Source organism: Lissotriton helveticus, chromosome 3_2 (assembly GCF_964261635.1).
Source record: "Lissotriton helveticus chromosome 3_2, aLisHel1.1, whole genome shotgun sequence".
NCBI lineage: Eukaryota > Metazoa > Chordata > Amphibia > Caudata > Salamandridae > Lissotriton > Lissotriton helveticus.
In genome coordinates, this window is record NC_136062.1 from 134408129 (window position 1) to 134432645 (window position 24517).

A 24517-nucleotide genomic window follows, 5' to 3' on the forward strand; every position below is an offset into this window, starting at 1 on the left:
TCAGGGAAAGATCGGCGTTAAGGGTGACTCCAAGGCTCTTCACCGATTGAGAAGGCTTAGGGGGGGATCCCATCGAGGGTGGCCAAAAGTGAGGGCCCCAGCTAATCATACTCTTACCAGGGAGTACCAGCTCAGTCTTTCCGGGATTGAGCTTCAAGTGATTCTCATCCATCCAGTCCTTGATATGCAACATCGTGGACTGAAATTCTTCCGCCGCATCCACAGAGTTTAGGGGGAAGACCAGTTGCAGATCATCTGCATAGGTGTAGATGGTGACTTTCCTATTCTTTAGGGACTGCAACAGTGGTTTCAAATATAGATTGAATAATAGGGGAGACAATGACGACCCCTGAGGGACACCGCATGTAGTGGGGAGTTTGGATGCCGTAAAATTTCCCAGTTTAACAGCCTGGGAGCGGTCCATTAAGAAGGATTTGACCCAGGCGAGAGCCGACCCGCTGAGGCCGGCCTGTTTGACACGGTGTAATAAGATGGTATGATCCACCGTGTCGAACGCGGCCGATAGATCTAGAAGTACAAGGGCCTGATGATCGTCGTTATCGGCATTGAGCCTTAGCGTGTCGAGGACCGCAAGAATAACTGCCTCGGTGGAGTGTGCCTGGCAGAAATCGGCTTGATTTGGCTCAAGGTAGCCAGATGTCTCAATAAAATTAGAGATACAGCTAGCCACATGAGCTTCAAGCAGCTTGGCCCCAAACGGAAGAAGAGATATGGGCCGATAATTAGAGAGCACAGCTACATCAGCACCCGGCTTTTTGATTAATGGGACCAGAGTGGCATTTTTAAATGAAATTGGAACTATTCCAAGTGATAAAGATTTATTCAGGAGTGGAAGGATTCCCTGAGGTAATATAGAATAAATTTCCTTCAGAATATACGGGGGGCAGGGATCATTGGGAGAACCGGACTTTACCCGATTCATGAGCTCCACTAGTTTGGGAAGATCAATATGGGGGATTGACTGAAGTTTGTGTGGGGTTTCACAAATTTCCCTGCTAGTTGCCTTGGTAGGAGTCATCTGAATGCTAGCTTTAATAATATCAATCTTCTCTCGGAAAAAATCGTTAAGTTGGTCGCAAAGTGATTGAGTTGGGGGTTGGGAAGGGGAAGTGCGGGTGTCGTTGCATAGATCGTGGACTACTTTGAAAATTTCTTTCGATTTATTTTGAGCCGTAGAGTTTTATTAGAGAAGAAATCTGCCTTAGCGGCTAAAATGGAACTATTATAATTCCTCCGGGCTGTCGTGAATAGCCGTCTATCTTTTTCGTGATAGCCCTGCCTCCATTTTCTTTCTAATTGGCGGAGTTCTCGTTTTTGAGTTTTTAACTCTGTAGAAAACCACCTATGGGCGTCCATACGACGAGCGCGAGCAAACTTGGTTAAAGGAACATGTGCCTCGCAAGCAGATGAGAGCCAGTCATTTAGTGCTTTGTCCATCAGGTTGATGTCCTGGTCCGAAACCAGAAACGGGAGGGAATCTGTTAGGGTAGATAAGAGCTCAGGGAGGCTAAGCGATCTCCATTTCCTGGCCGTCCCTCCCAAGGGCACAGGAGTATTTAAGTTGCCCTGCAAAGTGATGGAGAATTGCAACAGGTGATGGTCGGACCATATGCAAGGTGAAGCGGTGGGGCTGGAGATGGGGGTATTATGTGACCAGATTTGGTCTAGAATATGACCTTTATCGTGGGTGGGGATTTGGACATGTTGAGAAAAATTTAGATTGGAAAGAAGCTCGAAGAGTTCTGAGGCGTGGGGTCCAGCCTCCAGATGATTATACCAATAGTTAAGGTCTCCAATCAAAGTGACTTTGTCAAAGTCAACGGTCAGGCCAGCCAGTTGCTCAGAGAGAGAGATAGGGAAAGACGGCATGGATCTAGGTGGACGATAGATCAAAACTAGTACCATAGTTCCTATGTTGTTATCCGATTTAATTACCAGATTATCAGTATCTGGCAGATCTAAAGAGGGTAAGATGGTAAACGTATGGTCTTTATGGATGATAGCTGCGACGCCACCCCCAATTTTTCCTGGTTTTCTATTCGCAGATAATATATAGTAGTCTGAAATAGATTCACATACGCCCACCCTCCTCCCCTGAGAGGCTCACCTCGGATTGGGTACGAAAGTATTATAGCTCAAGTGCCCGAAAATCTGAGGGGCAAGAGGTTCTCTCAGGAGGGTTCTAGAGGGTGAGTGCCTTTGATTGGCTAAGAGAAAAGTTTGGTCCTTTTTTACATAACGAAAGTTATGGGTTGCAAAATAAAAATGGGCCTAGGCCTTTTTTTTTACAGTTAGCTATACTGCTAACCATTGCTTTTTTATGTACCAGAGACCCCCGTCTCAACGACGGGGAAATGATTCAGGTATGTGAATCTATGAAAGCTCCAATACTGGAGTAACTACATGTTTTAGACTTTGTATCAGATACATGGCACTGCCGTTTATTGTTTGGGTACCTGTTTAGATATTCTCAGATCCTAAACTGTTTTATTTTGATATTGCAAATGTTCACAACATTGCTACTATGTATATTGGATACTGAAAACCCTGGATAAACCAGGGCTGTTACAGCTGTTGACAATAACATGTTGCTGTAAAAAAAAACAAATTAAAAAAAAGAATCGGCGTGGATCTCATTTTTAAGTTGTGTGTCACTTATAGATCAATGTACATGTCTTACACTCCTCTTTGTGTTAGACCTACTGCTGCTTACCAACATTACCACTAATAGAGCACTTTGGGTTTATATTGAGCCCTGTACACTTCTGGGGAATCTCTGGACTCAGCACGGCATAACCACCTAGTGGTACACCATATACAGAGCCAGCTTCCTATAATACGGGTACCTGTTGGATCCTTCCATGCCTCTTTACCGCTCCCGCAGCTGGGTGACGGTTATGTTCGTGACTTGGATGTGGCCCTCACCCCGGACGAAATTTGTATTTCTTTAGGGCAATTACCAGTGGGGAAGGCACTGGGTTGTGATGGGTTTCTGGTTGAGTTTTATAAGGCCTTCGCTTTAATCCTAACCCAACACCAGCTAGAGGTGCACTTAGAGGGAGGGAAGAGTGGACTGCTCCAATCGTCTGTAAGGGAGGGCTGCATTACAATGCTGCAAAATCTCTGTTCGATTCCATAGGATCCCTCGGCCTATACACCACTTACTATGAAGAACACGGACAATTAAATACTCTTAAGTAGTTGCTCTTCGATTGCGACCAGTTATCAACTGATTAATACATAAGGAACAATGCTGTTTCATACCCGACCACGTGTCTTCCATGAATCTACAGCACCTGATGCACGTCTTGCACGAGGTGTAGGATAAAGATGAGGAATTGGCATTGGTATCAATAGACATACCTAAGGCTTTTGGCACTGTTCAGTGGCACTATCTTATGCAGGTGTTGGAGGTTATGGGGTTTAGTGAGAGCTTTTGTTCTCTGCTGTATACGGGGCCCACAGCCAGAGTGAGAGTGGGTTGGCTATGCTCTGACCTGTGAGAGGTGGGAAGGAGCCAGTGGTGGTCGGCTTGGCTCGCTGGTGGCAGGAGCCGGCGTGCTAGGTTTGAGCAATGTAAAAGAAAAGAAAAATAACAAAAATAAACACTTACTTTGCTGTAGGGTCCAGAGTCTCTGCTCCTGCTCTCCTTGAAGGATGCGAGGAATAGGAAGCACAGCCAGGCTCCCCTTGCAATCACAACACTGCAATGTAGCATTATGATTGGTTGAGCGTCCCGGTTCGACGTTCAGCCCGGAAATGCGGGCCTGGGCATGTTCCCCACGCAGGCTCTAATGCAGCCTGCATGGAGAACAGTGAAAGTGTGCATGACTGTTTTGAGCAGCCTGAGAGAGCCGGCCAAAAAGTCATGTGCACTTAGGGTAGACAAATCACTCCTCGCCTGTCCTGCTCCGAGAGCAGGGCAACCCCGCCCGCCCGCAAAGCAGCACAGAAACCAGTACTACCAGAAACATAAAATTATAATGACTCAAAGTTATCATTTTATGTTTCCTTTGCTTTGAACTGCTTAAAAGCAGTGCGGCGACGCTCCTCCGCCATAGGGGAGGAGCCACCACTGGAAAGGGCACCTGCCATGGCTGTCTGTTGTCACCCCTCTTCTTTGCGATCACACTGGATCCCCACGCACTTTAGATCCGTCAGAATATCGCTGAATGGGGATTAAGGTGGGAGGTGTCACTCACATGGTGTCCCTATAGGTGGAAATACTCTCTTGTATCCCTTGTCGATCTCTCCCCATCCTACTGTCGTACTTAACTACATTCGGGGTACTTTCCGGCCTTCACCTAAACTACGGAGACTCCCTAGTTTTTCCATTGAGATCTCTGGCTGCTCGTGAGCAAGGCGAGTTAACATCTGTGCCCCTTTGCTGGAAATTGTATACCTTACGGTACCTGGGAATGATCGTGGCCCATACACCACAGAGGCATTTGCAACACAATATTAGGAAGGCCACCGAGGAATATCGATCGTCGGTTCAGTTTTGAAATTCGCAGACGCTCTCTCTCGTGAGTTGAGTGGCTGTTCCAAAGATGGTGTTTTTGCCTCGTTGCCTCTACATCATTCAGCATTCATTTGACATTCTGTCCCTGGCTGTTTTTCATAGATTACATTCCCTCCTGAAGTTGCTGATCTGGGCTGGGAGATGGAGCAGGGTAGTTAGGATCAACATATCTCAACTGTTGGAAGGAGGAGAACTGGCTGTGCCTATTCTACAGCAATATTATTTGGTCTCCCTAATACACTTAGGAGAAGTCACTTTTGGGGAACACAGGAGGGTGCTCTTAACCATCCTCAGATCCTGATGGTGGGACAGCCAGGACATGGTGTATTTGCCATACCTTATCAAGCACACTGCCTCTCTGTGGGAACAAATAGCTTAAGTTGTTTTGTGCACTGCCCCATTCGCTTGAAAATGTTTTTGGGGATCTGCTGGCCTTCGGAACACTGAGGGACTCTCTGGTTCTGTCTACATGGAGGGTAGGAAGTTGAGATGTGTTGGGTGGTTTGTTTCCTAATGAGGAATTTATAGCTTTCAAGGCTGCACAGAAAGATGTACAAATAGCGCCAATTTTTGCAACATGCTAGCATTGCAGCTGTTTTGCGGGACATATGGCCCATGTTTCCATTGGCTCCAGCTACTTCAATTATTTTTAGAGGCCCCTTGGAGCTGGGTAGGAGCAGACACTTCGTCTCCCGATTGTATAGGCCATGATGGCAGATTGTAGGCGGGACCAGTTTCCAGCATGGAAGAGCAAGGGGGGGTCTGGGAGGGTGAACTGGGGGCTCCAATTGGGAGTTCCCAGTGACAAAATGTGTGCTTTGGTGAAGACTGTGTCGAGTAATGTACGTTTCAAGGTTCTACACTTTCACTTTCTTCATTGCACATATTTTATACAAGTGTTATTACATTGAAGAGATCCTGGTAACATGGCGTTTTGCCACATCTGCCGCGCCAGACAGCCTCTGTTTTGCACCTTGCCTGGGAGTGCCCTGAGATGAATGAGTATTGAGAGAAGTGTTGACTCGAGTCAGGTCTGTGGTGCGGTTCCCTGTGGACATGGTACATGCTGTCTGTCGGTAGGGTGACATCAAAAGGCCAAAAAATAGCCTTTAAATTCCTGCACTTGATATTATTGATGGCCAAGAGATCGGTGGAAATTACGTGGATGGGCCAGTGTGGATGCTGGATGTAGATGAATGGGCTGTAGCCGAGGAGGTCAGTTTGAAAAGCGGTGAAGACATGACGATAAGGTGCAGGCAAGACATCGAGGTATAGGTGGGACTATTGGACCGATTCACGGATCCAGAGTGGGCAGGGTCATTCTCCTCCTCGGAAGACAGAGTGGCTAGTTGCTGAAGAAGAATAAACTTGGACTGTTATGGTTGGTGGCGGGATATGGGGGGGGGGGGGGGTACAGATATAGCTCCAGGAAGGAATGTGAACACATAACGAGCAAATCATTAATGTGATGAAACAATACAAAGGTATACCTCAGCTGTCAGAGCAAAGCTTCGCTTTAACGTACAGTGAAGCTAACAACAATACATGTTCTCGAAAAAAAAATCCACAGAAAATATTATGGACCGTGTGGCATTGTTTAAGAGATCCATGCTCTATGGAGAGAAAAAAGCATAACTGCCACTGTGCGCAATTTTAGGAAGCTGCAAGAATTTGCTGCCTGAAAGCGATATTCTCATATTCATCTTCATTGAGACTTTTGAGCAACTAGCCATGCTCCCTTTTTAAGAAGGAGGTAGCTGAAAGTTTTTTTTTTATCATTATAAATACTGTTGATGGCTACTACTCTTAAGAATTCAAATTGAAGACGTAAAACAGGAAAGAATGGAACATTTTTTAGCTGGGCAATGTATAATTACTTACTTTAGAAATAGGAGTTTCTTGCTTAAGTACGAGTTACTTACCTGGGGTAACGATGTATCTGGTAGAGACGATTCTAGCCACAGATTCCTTAAAGTAGAATTATTCCCCCAGGCATGAGACAGGATCCGGAAAACTTTTTGCCACAGCATCCCTGTGGGCCGGAGGGACGGCACCACGTGGCTCTACCCTGACATCCTCCGCGTCCGTGACGTCAGTGAGGATACATAAGTCCCACCCCGGCGCGCCTACGTCAGTTTTCTTCGGAGAACTTTTCAGCGCCGCAACGCGGAGCCGTCACTAACAAAAACTGTGAAAATACTGGAACAGTGTGTGAAAAAGCCCCGCTAAGCAGAAGGGAAAGAAACAATGGTGAGGAACAGAACCATCCAGAATAGAGCCAGGTACTGAGGCACCAAGATCTGAAATGAAAGAACAGGGCACCGCTACTGGAAAGCAATCCTGCAAACAATACTAAAGCCACCCCGGGACAAAAGCATGTGAAAAAACACAGCAGACCAAGAAGTCTGCAACCACCTCCCGGACATAAAGGAACACCAAGGTCAGAACGGGGAACAATGACCATTCAACCTCAGACAACACCAGCAAGGAGAAAATCTCCCGAACGCCAAAGTCGAGCTCAGGTAAGACACCTCAACCCCAAGGACTGCCAAAGGCAGAAGTGCTAGCAACAGAGAAAAGAAGAAGCACGAGCGAACCCCACACTGGAGATCAGGGTGCAGGGGCACAAAAGTGCCTATAAAGTCAAGAATGGAACAACAAAGGCGAGGATCCCAGGAGGGAGTAAGAAAGAAACTGGCAAAAGGCAACCACCCAGAGGCAGGCGAGTGCAGAAGACCCAGAGGGCCCTCGCAGAACGGGGAGGAATCTGCGGCTAGAATCGTCTCTACCAGATACATCATTACCGAAGGAAACTAACTCGTACATCTGATAGAGACTACTAGCCGCAGATTTCTTAAAGTAGAATAGTTACCCTAGCCATACCCAAGGGGAAGGAGGGTCTGCGAGAGGACCTCCCCAGCTCAGGCGAACACCAGACCCTGACAGGGAACAGTCACCATGACAGGGAATTAACAAGTCCTACCCAATAGGTGACGAGCCACAGAGACAGGGGAAAAAACTCAGTCCCCCCAAGCAGACTAGAACCGCAGAGTAGCAGAGAACACCGCCCCATAGGAGATGTGTCACCACGGAAAGCGGCAGCCCCGCCCTCACCAAGCAGGAGAAGGGAGGGCAATATGACAGAAGAACATCAGCCAATGTACCAGGGATGTCCAACGGAAGCCCCAGGTACAGGCAATACGAAAGGAGACCAGCAGCCAATGTACCAGGGACCTCCAAAGGAAGCCCCAGGTACAGGCAATCAAGAAGGAGACCAGCAGCCAAGGTACCAGGGACCTCCACCGGAAGCCCAAGTAACAGGCAATAGGAAAAGAGAGAGCGCAGTCAATGTACCAGGGACCTCCAACGGAAGCCCCAGGTACAGACAACGCAAGAGGAGGCCAGCAGCTAATGTACCAGGGATCTCCACCAAAAAAACCCCGGTACAGGCACGCAGAGGGGTACCAAGGAAGAAGAGCAACCCAGAGACTCCAAGGAGAAGAGCAGAAACGAAGGCAAGAGCCCTCCACTGGGAACACACCCAGTGAAGAGGGCGGCCAGCTGGATGTCAACAGACCAGACCGCACAGCCCCTCAGTAATAAGGCAGGATGAAGAGAAAAACATAGTCCCATGAAGCTCCCGAAAAACCAGAAGCAGGGGCGGACCAGAAGAACAGGCGGGCGCCGCTGGGTGCCAAACAGCACCCAGCTGGAAAATAAGAGGAGAAACAAGGACGAACCAAGTCCTCTACACAGGAAAATAACCCTTCCGGACACCAGACAGAGGACCAGGCCAACAGCAAAGCAGAGGCAGAACACCGCCCAACGCTGCAGCTGCCCAGGAAAATGCATGAGCGGCATACAGCAACACCAGGAAGGGCAAGGAACCCGCAAGGGGAAGTCTACCCCTTCCCAGTATAAGACAGGCTACCCAATAGCTACAAATACCCCACGTAGGGTAGGACACGGCCCAAGAAGTGTGGGAAACACTCTTAGGGAAGAAATCCCACATCAAAGAACAAATTAGAAACCCTGCGGCAAAAACCACAGAAGGCTTAGTAAGCAGCCAAAAAGATCACCATTGCCAACGGGGGCTGAACCAGCAGCCAACTAAAGAGGTAGGCCAACTCAGGGCTCGGAGTGTACAGTATCTCTCACAGAAAGTATTACGTTCACACCACATCACATTCCAGGAGCAGTGGGATAACACCTCCCTCTAAGACCCGGAGGATCAGCAAACCACCTACTGAGGACGAGGAGGACGACGAAGCCCTGCAAGAAGATGATGGATGGCTGAGTCTGCATGAGTATTAAACAGCAGGACCCTGTCAAAAGGGAGGTCGACCAGGCGCTCCCTAATATTTTCAGGAAAAACAGCATCGCATAGCCAAGCATGGCGACGGAGAGCCACAGAAGTGGCCATAGTACGGCCAATAGCATCGGCAACATCCAAAGACGCATGAAGAATAAACACGGGCAACTCTCTACCATCCAACACATGGGCCCGAAGATCAGCACGGGCACCCTCATGGGAGATATGAGAAAGAAGGGACTCCACAGAATCCCACAGTCTAGAAGTAGCTCTGGTCAGCACACACAAGGTGTTAAGCGCCCTCAAGGCAGCACTGGAAGAAGCGAAGAATTACACCCTCATGAATCTAACCACTGGGCCTCTCGAGATGGAGGGAACACCACCACAGGCAAACATGGAAAGGCATTACGCAGTAGAGCGCCTTGAGTGGAAGGGTGGAAAGAAAGACAGACCGGGTCGTGCGGAGCAGGATGATGGCGGTGCAGTAGTGCCTGAGGCACTGGATCGCCCGTGGCAGGGCGCCCCCAATCCCCCATAAGAGAATTATGGAGTGACGCTTCAAAAGGAAGGAACACCTCCCGTCCACCAGAGCCCTGGTGGAGAATCTCCAAGAGGTTGTCTGTAGGAAATGGAGTGGCAGGTTCACCCATCCTCAGAATACCAGCAGCCATGGAAATAGCTCGAACAAAGGCAACACTGGCCTTAGTATGGCGCCGCGGAGGTGTAAGCAATTCCTCTGTGGGTGACGGTTGCAGACTGAGCCGACCATCCCCAAGTCCAGGAGGGGCGGTCAGTCCCGGCAAAGAGGATCCACAGAGGAATGAGGGACCTGAGGGGCCTATGGGGAAGGTGGAGAGGGATGTGGAGAAGCCAGCCGCGAGCCACGGAAAGAAGGGTTTGAGGATTTTGGCCGTGGGGCCTGTGAAGAGTCAGCCCTAGAAGATGCCGGAAAAAAGGCAACTACACGGCGCCGTGTCTCCGGGGAGGAACACACCAACAGATGACGGACCTCAGGAGACCAAGGGACTTCAGGAGACGAATCCAGAACCCGGCGCGTCTCCGTGGAGTCCGCCATCTGCGTCTGACCGGCGTCAGGCAGTGCCGGAGTGGGCACTCGTGGCGCCAGCACGACTCCAGCTACCAGGTGCTCACCATGAGGGTGGAGCGGGGTAGATGCCAGAACGGTGATGGACCGGCGCCGAAACGGTGCAGCGTCAGCCTCAGACAGAGCACCCGGCTGCGCCGAGGACCGAAGGGGGCTCATTAAAGCACCCCAGGTCCCTGCCTCTACCCGTGACTACACCGGAGCCGGGAAGGAAGGCCCCTGGCGTCGAAGTGGCGCCGGCTCGACCTCTGGTGAGGCAGCTGCCTGCTCAGAGGACCAAGTGGGACCCAGGGACAAGCCCGGGGTCCCGGCGATCACCTGCGACACCACAGGAATCCCCGTAGTGGATTGGCAGCGAGACAGGGACGCTAGGTGACGTAGAGGGGAGCCCCGAAGGACCACACCTCGACGACGCCACTCTCCTATGACCTGAAGTGGAAACCTTTGGCGCTGGGGCCAAAGCTGCCGGCGACTCAGCGGAAATCCCCGCGAGAGGCAAGGGATTAGCGGACGTCTCAGGAGGTGGAGAAAGGGCCAAAGAAGCCTGTAGAGCCGCAGCATAGGCTGTCATTTGGGCCCTAGTCGCCTCCGCGCCGGGAAATGGTGGGTAGGGAGGCGAAAGGCGGGGGCGCACGTCCCAGGGGTCGACGGCGCCCGCCGCGGTGAAAGACTATGTCGCAGACGAAACCGGCGGTTCATTGCTTCCGGGCGGGAGACGGACGCTGAGAGGGTACCGACCTGGATAAGCACGCCGACAGCAACTTCATCCGGCGCTCCCGCCGTGACTCATGCTTAAGGTGCTGGCAGGCTTCGCAGCTCTCTGAGATGTGGTGCTCACTCAGGCACCACATGCAAATTGGGTGAGGGTCTGTCGCCGACATGGGACGTGCACAAGACGGACAAGTCTTGAAGCCCGAAGCCTTTGGCACACTGTTCCACTGTACGTGAAAAAAGTTATAGAAGGCCTCAAAACAGTCCAGGTCTCAAACCAGATCCGCGTTGCACGAGGAAAAAACTGACGTAGGCGCACCTGGGTGGGACTTATGTATCATCGCTGACGTCACGAACGCGGGGGGCGTCAGGGTGGAGTCACGTGGTGCCGTCCCCCCGGCGCGCAGGGATGCTGTGGTAAAAAGTTTTCCGGATCCAGTGTCACGCCTGGGGATAATTCTACGTTAAGGAATCTGCGGCTAGTAGTCTCTATCAGATATAAGTGTTTGCAGGGTGGAGGTATAGATTCTTTATTTACTTGCAGTTCGAGATCTACAGTATGGAATCTTCATTAATATCAAACACTGGGCAGTAACATTCAAGAACAAAATCCAAGATCAATTTAGCAAGGAATATTATCCCACAGAGAAATGTGCAGAAAGAATACAGGATAGAAACTATGAACCATGCACTGATAATGCCAGTAAGTGACTGCTGATTGATCAGGTTCCATAATAAATTATAGAGTCCAAAGGCCAAGTGGTTTTAAATATCATGTGGTCACAGATCGCTTTGTAGGACTTTAACCCCTTCCATGCTGAGGATGGCTCTCAGCCGTCCTCAGCCACAGTGGGCGTGTGCTCAAGATGGCTCAGAGGCGTCCTTGCACTCACCCAGGAGAAAGCACTGGCGCTCTCCCCACAGCGACAGGGGGGAATAAAAGTGTTTTTCCTTTCCTCAATGGGAGTGTTATGTTTCCTAACCTAGGCTTAAGTAGCAAAGTGACCTTTTAACTACATTTGTCCTACCTTGCTCTGCTTAACGAATCTAGCAAGGACCTTTCACACAGTTACGTGCTGAATAAATGTCGATTGGTTATCTTGAAACTAGCCTCATTCATTATGCATGAGGATTCTTAGCATCATATCTTAATCCCCTTCACATGGCGTACATAACAGGATTAATATACTTTGTACAAAAGTAATCGCTATCTTCATCCTCGGGCGACAGGGCTACTTTGCATAATTACAATTGTTGATTTAGGCTCATTTACATAATCGATTATGGTAGAACCCCCGAGGTTACCTTGTTGGTATAAAAGAACCGCACCTTCACTAGGAAGACAGAGGAGACCCTTCTACACTGACAGAGGGCCCTGCACGCTGAGGCTTTAACACGCAGAGGTCTGACATCACTTGCGGGTGTTCAACTCGTGACCAAGACAGGGTCCTTCAATCTCTACCTCTCTGTGCTCTTCCCTAGGAAATTCTTGGCTTAACACCCACATACATGCTAGGTACATGGAGGTATGGTAGGGTATGCCTGGTACGCTAAGATTACTGTTTTTATATATGCCTGCATATATCCGTTTCTTAGCACCAATACAGAAATATATCTACTGTTTACTCTGTTGGTGCTTGTAATCTCTTACATTTGCTTCTGTCGATTGATTTTTAAAGCAAACATGTTTTATACTAGAATGGCGCAGGTTCAATAAATGCTTATTGATAACGTCCCCAAAGTTTATTCTGTGATTCTCTCGGAGACTATGTGAGCACGATCGACTCGGCGATAGTACTGTATCCACGATCCCTGAAGGGTTAAGGGTTGTCATGTTCAACAGCGAGTTTTTGACTCCCCAGTAGTGGACTATGTATGAAACACGTTGCTTAGTCAGTTAGAGATCTAAGGTGTGGGGCATCGGACTTGTAATCAGGTTCTAGTTTTGCTCGTACCCTTTTGTAACTGTTCTTCGATTTGAGCCCAGGGTTTGCACTTCTCCTACCATCTGAAATGCTACACTCGACTGATGGGTACCGCATCTATTTGATGATGTTATTTTCTGTGATTGCACTTTTGACTTGATGGGTGCAACTATTATCCTGTTACACACTGTGCAGGATTGCAACATCTGAGTATAGTGGGCGGGTAATATGAGGTTACGTAGAGAGGGAGACTCCGCCCTGTTTGGCAACGTCAGGTATGACACAGATGCGCCCCACGTGATCGGGACGTGGAACGTGTCAACAGGAAATAGAACGCTCGCGGCTCAAACTTTTCCCGAACTACAAGGCGGTGAGAGGCGAGCCACAGGAGGAGCACCACCCTTGGAATAGTAAGGTGGTTTCTTGGGAGGGCCTGCGTTGGAGAACTGTCCTTATTACTTGGGATGGCCTGAAAGGGTTTTTCATGCTATTTCTTCTTTCCAATTGTCACAGATTGTGTTTACAGGGGGTCTCCCTGGCCCTCCACCAGTTCGAGTTCGACAATCTAATGAACTCGGTGAGTTGAGACTGGGTCTGGTGGCCGGGAAACTACTAAGAGACATTTGTCAGGTCATATGTTTTTAATTTGAATGCGAGTAGGTTGAAATGTGTGGGTGTGTGGCATCAGCTGACCTGCAGCAATACTTGGTATCACAGGCACATACCGTGTTGGTCTATGCTAGAGTGGGGTGGCGTAGTAATGGATACTACCCCCGGAAGACTGACATTGCATTTAAATACAATGTGCGACATACGTTGTCCAAAATATTTTGTGTCCCAGCACTTTCCAAACCTTTGGATGTGTGATGGGATAATGCGTATGAATAGGATGTTGACTCTCTAGCCTAATTCATATATATTTTTTGTTTTCAATTGCAGTAACTGTACCTCGTGCAAGGTGAATTACCTCCACACGGACACATTTGTATATGTTTTGAGCGCCGTGAATCGACCAATGTAAGGTAATAGGGGGTGTTTCAACTGGGACTGAAAGAAGTCCTGAGGAAAACGGGTTTGACGCTGTATTGGGGGCACGTTGACACGGTCGAAACATGTTGACAATCACGGCAGTTTAAGGAGGGGTGTTAGGAGTACCTAGTTAGCTATCGACACGAACCATCCTTCACAATTTTTACCCTGGCCGGGGGACCCTCGAATAAAGTTGGAATATAGGATACCCACGAGTCAGTTTTAATCACTTTTTTCACTGCACCTTCTCTATCACTGTTCCCAGTCACTTGATTAGCACCAATTAGGACTATTTTTATGTTGTTTGTCTTCCCCTTCCCTATGCTCGATCCTGTGCGTGGCTATGTCAGGGTGTATTGTTAGCAGACCCGATGATGAAGCATGTCACACACATTTTTGTGTGAGTGAGGGCAGTTTTTTACAACACTACTTGTGCCACTGCATGCCCATCACCTTTGTTTCCTCCCTACCCCGTTTGGTGTTATGATGTTTGAGCAGGGGGTTCAGGGTAGGTGAGTTGTCAACCCTCACCCCTTCCTTTTTGTGTGAAATATGTTCAAAAGCTGCCAGAAACTATTTGCTCCTTGGTAGGGTTCGGGGGCTTATAATGGTACTGTGAGCTAGCTGGCCTATAGGCTCAATTATTCAGTGGGGGTGTCCAGAATCAGCATAGACACCAGTTCCCTTGGTTTATGTTGTCCAACAAACGTGCAGATCCTATGTATTTTTAGTAACTACACGACAGAAGGGACCCTCTTTTTCCCTCCAGTGCGTGGACATTAGCTTGGAATGACACTTAGCTGGCGGTGTGCGTTAACTGGTGTTTGGCTGCTGATGTGTGTGGCTGTCGGTGTGAGTAGACTGGCGCTTGACTGGGGTCGTGCATGGACTTGTGATTGGCTATCTGTGTGGGCATGGACTGGAAGTGTGTTAGTGTTTGGTAGCCAGTATTTGTATAAATTTGCTTGAGGTGTGCTTGTCAGTTGTCTGATGTTTGGGTGCTGGTTGGTGTGGCTGGTTTGTTAGTCCTGTTGGTGTATGAGAGTGATGGGTTCTTGAATTGGGCCCAAAGCTTAGTCAGCCTAAAAACATCTAAAGTAAAAAACTGAGGTTGAACTAAAGTGAGTCCAAAAAGGAAATCACTACAAGTTTTGGGCCCTTCCCTGTCACGGTATCTTGGCCCACCCAAATAAGTGAGGTTGCATATTTATCGGGAGACCTGGGGGAACGCTGGGTGGTAGGAAATTTGTGCCAGCCAAGTGATCCCATACCTTTCCCACACAGAAATCTGAGACAAATGTGACTTTTTAGCGAAGTATGAGGTTTTCAGGGGATTCTGGGTAAGAAAACATTGGGGATCCACACAAGCCACACCTCCTTATACTCCCCCCGGGTGTATATTATTCACAAATGTCTGGGTTTGGTAGATTTTCCTAGATGACCGCCAAGCCAAGGGACCGAAAACACCAGTGGATCACGGAAAGCTATACATTTCTGAAAGGTAGTCAACATTCAGAATTTGGCACCCTTTCATGTCACCACCACAGCTAGCCACCTTGGGAAAAACATGCATTCTTCTCGGTGAAATATGTCATCTCCTAGGTAACATTTTTGGTGATCAAGCCACACAAGTGGGGTGCCAGTTTTATTGGGAGACATGTGGGAATACAGAATAGTAAAACATGTATTGACAATTGAATATCTCTACATTTGTGCCTTTCAAATGTAAGCAGGTGTGTAACACAAAAGACATTTTACAAAATGCCTTATGAAACATGCCTGTAAAGGTACTCATAAATTGTACAAAGAACTACTGCTCAGTATCTGGTGTACATTTCAGAAATACAGAGTTTTCCTTCATACCCTGTATTCATTCTTCATAATTTACCATTTGAATTGCTGTATAGTCAGTAGACAATGAAAAGCCATTGTAAGGTGCAGCCGGTTGTTGGCTCTGGGTACTTCAGGTTCTAGGAGAATCTACAATGTCTATATATCACTGCAACCAGATGTTTCCAGCGGACGTAACGGTACATTGCTTTAACCCCTTCCATGCACATGACGAGCTCAGCTCGTCATGAGCTACGGTGGCCGTGTGCTCATGACGAGCTCAGCTCATCATAACGGCCGCAACGCTCGCACGCGGGGCTAATTCTCCCGCTGTGCTGAGCGTTCTAAAGAAACGGGTGTGGACGTGACAAGCTCAGCTCGTCATGAGCACACGCCCATCGTGGAACATGACGAGCTGAGCTCGTCATGAGCCCCGGAGCGCTGTGTGCGCCCCCTCACCCCCCAGCACAGGGGGAGGGAATTAGCCCCGCAGGCAAGGGGTTACAAAATCTGCCATAGTAAGTACAAGTTACAGATCAAAACGTAGATAAAAATGGCAATTTTCAACAGAATTTCAATATTTTTTTATTTCAACTGTTACTTTTTAAAGGAAAACCTTGAAGGATCCAGACAAATTACGTCTTGCTAAATTCAGAATGTTGCCTACTTTTTAGAAATGTATATCTTTCACCGTGGATTTTATACCTGTTTTTATACCCGTTTCCACCCCTAACTGAAATAGAAAAAATGGGCTATCTCCCCGATAAATGCCAAAACTGTTGAAAAATGTGGTTTTCTGATTCAAGTGTGCCTGTTCCTAAAAGCTGGGAAGTTGATAATTTTAGCACTGCAAATCCTTCGTTGATGCCATTTGCAGGGGAAAAAAACAGATGCTTTCTTCTGCAGAATTTTCTACCTGAAAAAAACTAAATTTGTCTAATTTCTCGGTTCCCTCCAGGGGAATCCACAAACCCTGGATACGTTTAGAATCCCCAGGATGTGGAGAAAAAAAAGGATGCAAATTTGGTATAGATACCTTATGTGAACCAAAATATATGGAGGACTAAGCACAAACTACCCCGAACAGCAAAGCACGGGAGGAGGGATGGGAAGGGGTGGGCTAGCATCGAAGGGGGTGAAGTACATGTAACCAATTACTCATTTTATATTACAAGTTTATTTAGGTGTAATATGTTTTAGAAAACAAGGTAAATAGCATAATCTATAGTATTTACTTGTGTTCAGTACATAAGAGACAAATGATTGATTACGTTTTTCAGAAATCAAGATTTTGCTTAAGACATGCTCTACTGTGTTAAGCACTTGTGACTGCAGAAGAGAAGAGTTTTTAAAGCTAATCTTTGCAATTCTCCGGTAATACCGAAACAGATTGCAATTAAAATGTTCACATTTTACAAAGAGTAAAATATAAGCTAAGTGTTGTGGTTTGGTTTCATTATCATTATGCAGTGTCATGCTTTGACACTAATGCTCTATTGGGAGGGAAACTGCACTGAGGTAACACATTCATTTTGATAAAATCCACAAGTTCAGGGGTCTTCCCGTGAATTGTGTACTGTAATTCAAAAAAGACGTCCAAATGAAATTCAAGTTTTGAAACCACTGTGTTGTATAAAACAGAAATAGTCCCATGTGAAAAACATAAAAAGACAATTGAGCGCTCACACAGGTCTTTCATTCTCTCTAGAGGTAAGACATTAAATTTCATTTCTCTTTCTAAAAGATGCCAGTTATAACCCAAAGCAGTGGATATAAGGGGATGATCAATCATGGTCCTGCTCTTTCCTAAATGACAACTGAACAGAATAGAGATAGGGAGTAGCTTCAAAATTACATCACAATCCCTACCCTTACTGCCTCTTTTTCAATCCTTTGTGCAGTGCTCAGGTACTCATTGTTGTGCTCCAAGTACCCACCTTCCCAAAAAGTATCAAATTCATCAAACCTCTGTATCTTTAAGCTGGCGTCATTAGTTTCCCTTGCATTTTCCTTCATTCTCCCGATTTTTCCATCCCTTCTATTTCCTTTCACTGTTCCTTTCTCCAGTGTCATCTTTCACATTTTATCTCTGGCATATTTCATACACTGTTTTTATAGGCATAATGGCACAGTAACAGTCACCACACGAGAAGCCTTGGGATTTGATAGAACAACAGAAGCTAATTGGGTGAAAGGAGAAGTATATAACCTCCTAAAGACCTCTAAAGTGAATTTGGGTTACCTTTCAGCACATGATTAAGATTTTGCCTCATAGTAAAATAGGTTCATAAAATATGTTTAGTTTAGTACCTATGAAGACTGTAACAAAGATGAGTTGGAGTTAAAGTGTTCAGGAGCAGAAATGTGAAGAACAGACACCGTGACACACAGATCTTATTTGAACTGTTGAGATTTAGTATGACACAACTACTACGCCACATACCATTCCCTAACAATATTCTACATTAAGTTGACTGAAAGTGTATTGATCTCAGCTACATGTATGGTAACAATTCTAGTGGATTCATCTGTCCTACAACAAGGCTTCTGGCAATGTAACAACTAAAACCCAACCCAGTATGACACAACATACACTTACCTTGCCCTCTGAGACCCATACAAGCTGATTCTGCTGCTGCTGAATTCCCTCTTTTAGGGCTCCATACCACCCATCATTCATCGAATTTAAGTTAATGGTATCTAAAAAGAACACCAAATGTTGCATTACTCTTTAGTGCATGGCAAATAAATCAAGAATATTTCAGAAGAAGAACATATAGTAGAACAAAGAACACATTCCAGTCTATGAACTTCCTGTGAGAAAGTGGCTCTACATATACTGGACCAAAATAAGGTACAGTGTGTATAGAGTCCACAAACCCCAGAGTATAACAGAGGTTAAAGCCAGGTGTGACCTTACTCTCTAATGTGGTAGCTTGGACGAGCAGTAAGGCAGTACCAGAGGACAGTGTAAAGCATTTGTTGTACACACTCAGTCAGCAAAAGGTTTCACACACTCAGACTGAACTCCAGGCCAATTGTTTTTATATCCACAGATATAGATGTTTTATTTTTAGAACCGACAGGTATCAAAATATACTGTTCTCAATATGAAAGGTCTTAAATGAGTACTTTGCAAAAAGGCAATAGTCTTTGTGAACACAATTGATACAGGGGTTGCAGTAGGCAACACAATTCTACACACACTTTAGCATTGAGCTCAATGGGTTTTGATCATATAAGTACAGTTGATTACTTTGTAGATGACTTTGGTAGTTCCAGGACTGGATCCTAGATGCAGCCCTGGGGTTTAAACTGAAAACAATTTAGTATAAACATTTCAGTTATTTTAGTGATTTTTCAGGAATATAAAGCGGTTTTAAAAGTTCACACTTAAAAACGTTTCAATGAAAATCTGGCAATGTTATCCAATGGGAGAAAGGAATATGCTACTTACCAGTATGCATCTGTTCTTGGCATAGAGGGCTGCAGAGTGGTACATTTATGAATAGATCGCCATCTGGTGTTGGGCTCGGATGATTGCACTTGTTTTTCTTCTGGAGAAGTCTTTGTCGTCATCGATGACTCCTCCTCTTGGTGTTAGTGCGCATGGGCATCGGCTCCATCCTTAGATTGTTTTGCCATAGTAGGGTTAGATGGAGTAGTGTAGTAGAATACATAAAGATATGCCCATGTAAGTGTATCTAAATTAGATAATGTTGGGACAGACACAAGTTTCCGGGGAGGCAGGGAGGGCATGTACCACTCTGCAGCCCTCTATGCCAAGAACAGATGCATACTGGTAAGTAGCATATTCCGTTCGAGGCATATGGGCTGCAGATGGTACATTTATGAATAGATTGTACAGCAGTTACCTCCCTAGCGGTGGTCACCAGTGTCTGTCGCAACTGTTTGAAATAGAGTTTTTAATACAGCTTGGCCCACTCTGGCTTGTTGTGTAGCCTGCACATCAACACAGTAGTGCTTTGTGAATGTATGTGGTGTAGACCAAGTTGCTGCTCTACATATGTCATCTAGGGGAATGTTCCCTAAGAATGCCATAGATGCTCCTAGCTTTCGTGTAGAATGAGCTCTAGGAGGGACCGTTAATGTTCTCTTTGCTTTAATGTAACATATTTGTATACATCTTACAATCCATCTAGCGATGCCCGCTTTAGAGATAGGATTGCCCTTATGTGTTGGGGAAAATGCTACAAATAGTTGTTTAGTTTTCCTGAAGTTTTGTGTCCTTTCTATGTAGTACAAAATGGCTCTTTTGACATCTAGTGTATGTAGGGCCCTTTCTGCTACCATCTGTGGCTTTGGAAAAAAGACTGGTAGTTCCACCGGCTGGTTGATGTGGAATGCTGAAATTACTTTAGGCAAGAATTTTGGGTTTGTTCTAAGAACCACTTTATTGTGGTGCAACTGTAGGAATGGTTCTTGTATTGTCAATGCCTGTAATTCACTTACTCTCCTGAGAGAGGTAATGGCTATAAGGAAAGCCACCTTCCATGTAAGGAATTGTATCTCGCACCTATGCATAGGTTCGAAAGGTGGTCCCATTAGTCTGGTGAGTACTACGTTGAGGTTCCAGACCGGGGAAGGTGGTAATCTTGGTGGAATGACTCTTTTAAGGCCTTCCATAAAGGCTTTTATCGCTGGCACTCTGAACAGGGATATATGTTGCCTGTTGTGTAGGTACGCTGCTATAGCTGCTAGATGTACTCTGATAGATGTGTACGCGAGATTACATTGCTGTAAGTGTAGTAAGTAGCAAATAATCTCCCTTGTTGATACGTCCAGAGGGTTGATATTATTAGTTGTACAGTGTATAGCAAACCTCTTCCACTTAGCTGCATAGCATGCTCTGGTGGTGGGACGTCTCGCTTGTTTAATTATCTCCATGCAATTTGGGGGTAGATCTAAGTACCCAAATTCTAGGATTTCAGGAGCCAGATCGCTAGGTTCAGTTGTGTGGGATCTGGGTGCATTATTTCTCCATGGTTCTGTGTAAGGTGCATGGGTAGAATTCTTAGCTTTTGGTGTGGCACTTGTGAGAGTTGCAGGAGCGTGGTGAACCACGGTTGTCGTGCCCACGTGGGTGCTACTAGTATCATGGTCATTGAGTGTTGTTGCAGCTTTCTGACCACTAATGGGATTAGTGTGAGAGGGGGAAAAGCGTATGCAAATTTGTTGGACCAATTTATCCATAACGCATTGCCCTGCGACAGGTGGTGTGGGTACCTGGACGCGAAGCTTTGGCATTTTGCGTTCTGATGAGTGGCAAAGAGGTCTATCTCTGGTTGTCCCCATCTTTGGAAGAATGGCTGCTGTATTTGTTGGTGCAGTTCCCATTCGTGTATTTGTTCCGACTGTCTGCTTAAGATGTCTGCTATCTGGTTTTGGACTCCTGGTAGGTGTTCGGCTAACAGATAGATGTTTTGAGGAATGGCCCATCTCCAAATTTCCTGTGCTAGTCTGGATAGTTGGAGAGAGTGCGTCCCCCCCTGTTTTTGAATATAATACATTGCTGTCATGTTGTCTGTTCTGATCAGGACTGCTTTGTTGGTAACATGTATTTGGAAGGCTTTCAATGCTAGAAACACTGCTAGTAGTTCTAGATGATTGATGTGCAGTCTTCTTTCCTGCACACTCCACCTTCCTTGTACTGTGTATTTCTCCATATGTGCTCCCCATCCCGTGAGCGATGCGTCCGCTGTTATTGTCACCTGTGGAATTGGTTCTAGGAACGACCGCCCCTTTGCAATGTTTGTTGTGTTCCACCACTTCAGAGAGCGGTGTGTGCGGTCGTCTACCAACACCAGATCTGTAATCTGTCCTTGAGCCTGATTCCACTGTGTCGCTAAACATTCTTGTAGCGGACGCATTTGTAGTTTGGCATATGGTATTAGCAGTATGCAGGATGACATCATCCCTAATAGCTGCATGAACACCCTTGCTGTTAGTGAGTGTTGTGGTTGGAATCTTTGAATGATTGTAAGCATTGTTTGGATCCTGACTGGATTGGGGTATACTTTGGCTTTTTCTGTGTCTATAGTAGCCCCCAGATATTGTTGAACCTTGCTTGGTTGCAGGTGTGACTTTGTGTAGTTCACCGTGAACCCTAGCTGGTGTAGCAGCTGAATTGTCTTTTGTGTGTTCTGAAGACATTCCTCTTGTGACTTGGCTTTTATTAGCCAGTCGTCCAAGTAGGGGAATACATGTATTTGTTGTCTTCTTAGGTGAGCTGCCACCACTGCTAGGCATTTTGTGAACACCCTTGGTGCCGTTGTGACACCAAACGGAAGGACCTTGAACTGATAATGTTGTCCTTCTACCACAAACCTGAGGTATTTCCTGTGGGCTTTGTGAATCGGGATATGAAAGTAAGCGTCTTTTAGATCCATTGTAGAAAGAAAGTCCCCTTTCTTCAGTAAAGGAAGTACTTATTGGAGCGTGACCATGTGGAAATGTTCCGAATTTATGTATGCGTTGAGAGGTCTTAGGTCCAGTATTGGCCTTAGAGACCCGTCCTTTTTGGGAATTAGGAAGTATAGGGAGTATACTCCTGTTCCTTGTTGGTGCTGTGGAACCTTCTCTATGGCATGCTTTTCTAGCAGGGATAGTACTTCTTGTTTTAACAGTGTCAGGTGATCTTGTTTCATTGGACGCTGTTTGGGGGGGATGTTTGGTGGGGTAGCTGTGAGTTCTAGGCAATAACCATATTGGATAATTTGTCTCACCCACCTGTCTGATGTGATGTTTTCCCAGACAGGTAGGAACTGTGATAGGCGTCCCCCGACCGGTGTTATATGGTCTGGGGGGAGCTGTATGAAGTCACTGCTTTGGGGTTGGAGAGTTGCGGTTGTTGTTGTTTCCGCGACCTCTACCCTTGTTGTTGTTACCTCTGTAACCACCTCTAGAATTACCTCTGGGTGATGTAGGAGTAAAAGAGGTTTGTTGCTGGCTTGTATCTGTATTTTTGGATCCTCCTCTATAGGTGGACCTACGAAAGGAACCTCTTTGTGTCGGCTGTTGCAATGCTCCCATTGATTTAGCCGTTTCCGTATCCTTTTTCATCTTTTCTAAGGCCTCATCTGTCCCTGTGCCGAAAAGTGTTTTCTCATCAAAAGATTGGTTCAGTAATGATGTTTGTACCCCTTGTTTGAACCCTGAAACCCTAAGCCATGCATGTCTCCTTAACATGATGCTTGTGTTTATAGATCTTGCTGCAGTGTCTGCCGCGTCTAGGGCGCACTTGATTGTAGTGTTAGTAATTAACTTCCCTTCCTGTATGAGTTGATCTGCCCTCTTTTGATGTTCTTTAGGGAGATGTGTGATGAGTTTTTCTAATTCATCATAATGCGCTCTGTCATACCTTGCAAGTAGTGCTTGTGTATTAGCTATGCGCCAGCTGTTTGCCGCTTGAGATGCTACTCTCTTGCCAGAGGCATCTATTAGCTTAGACTCTTTGTCAGGAGGTGGAGCTTCTCCTGTAGATAAAGAGTTTGCTCTCTTACGAGCGTTTGTGACCACTAGTGAGTCTAGAGGAATTTGTCCTTTAATGAATATTGGGTCTTTTGGAGCTGCTCTATATTTCTTATCAATTCTTGGGTTCAGTACCCTAGCCCTCACCGGGTCTTTGAATATCTCTGATGTGTGATTGAGAAGGCCCTTAAGCATTGGTAGTGTTCCTGATGTTCTTTGTGCAGCAGGTAGTGTTTCTAATAAGAAATCCTCTATTTGAGGTTCTGCATGTAGCTCTACCTTGTGGTATTTTGCTGCTCTATTAATGAGTTGCGCAAAACCAGTATTATCATCAGGAGGTGAAGGTTTTGACGGATACAATTCAGGGTCGTTATCGTTATCTGACCCTACATTGTACTGTTCCCATGGGTCTGCCTCCTCTGGGATTGTGTCTTCATCATCCCCAGGATGTTCTCCCTCCCCTGTGTCACTTTCTACATCTGTTATAGGTGTAGATGGTCGTGTGGGAGGAATAGTTGGCCTATTGTGAGGAAGAGGAGAAGAGGGTGTGTCTCTAGGTTGTGGAGAATGGGGGGGAGTTGTATTTGTCCCCATTGTTCTCTTCTTCGGAGGAGTTTTTTCGTCCGACTGTTCATTCTTCCTCTTTTTAGGTAGTTCTGTGACTACCTTGCCAGTTTGTGGATCAATAAACAGAGTCTTTTGTTTAGGATCGGTTTTATATTCCTGTGTCGGTACCGCAGTTTTTGGGTCCGAAAGGTGTTTTTTCTTCTGACTGTCCATTTGTATTTTCGGCACCGAGATTTTATTCGGATCCGATGTTTTCGGCGTCGAGGATGTCCTCGGTGTCGATGGTGTTTTCGACGTCGAAACGTGTTTCGGTGTCGACATGGACTGTTTCGACTTCGAGCTTTCCTTGACATGGAGCTTCGGTGTCGATGTGGGTCGTTAATCGGAACCACCATGATGGGAGACCGAGTGTTTCGGTTTCGGTTTCGTTGCCGGGCCCGAAGGCGGGGCGTCGGAAACTTTTTTCGGTTGTCTGACCGGGCTCGAGGGCGGGGTCGACACCGTGCGGGGTCTGTTCTTTGGTAAAGGGACGTCGTCACTCACGGTTTGCTGGACGTCGATTTCCTCGACGTCGGACTCGTCCGCTTCTGACCCCGCTTCGTCGACCTCCTCTTCCTCCTCTTCTGGGTGCTGGTCCTCGAACAGCTCCGGGATTGCTTGTGACTGCATTCTCGATACCTCGTGTCTTCTTGCTCGACGGTTTCTAATCGTCGATTTTGAGGAAAATGCTGCACAGGCCTCACAGTCCCTGGATTCGTGTTCAGGGGACAAGCAGAGGTTGCACACCTCGTGTAGGTCCTTGTGTGGGAACTTAGCACCACACGTTGGACATTTTTTGAATGGAGTCCTTTCCATGGACTCCGGGCTGGACTACGTCGAGCTGGTCTTCTCGTAGTCGTCGTTCTTCGAAACGCGTCGAGATGGAAGTGAAGTCGCGTTCGATAACAATACCGTCGAATTGGAAAGGGTTACGCGCCGAATATAACCTTCTTTATCGAAGTCGG

General features: G+C 46.7%; 1 protein-coding gene across 5 annotated transcripts in view; it reads right to left on the bottom strand.

Moving 5' to 3' along the window:
- The window catches only part of TJP1 (tight junction protein 1), a 736246-nt gene that overhangs the window by 234725 nt on the left and 477004 nt on the right, over nt 1-24517 (bottom strand). For all 5 annotated transcript variants that reach the window (XM_078684928.1, XM_078684927.1, XM_078684925.1 and 2 more), the window contains exon 18: nt 18055-18155. In XM_078684928.1, coding sequence (XP_078541054.1) covers nt 18055-18155 — 101 coding nt within the window. The remainder of the gene's footprint in view (nt 1-18054; nt 18156-24517) is intronic.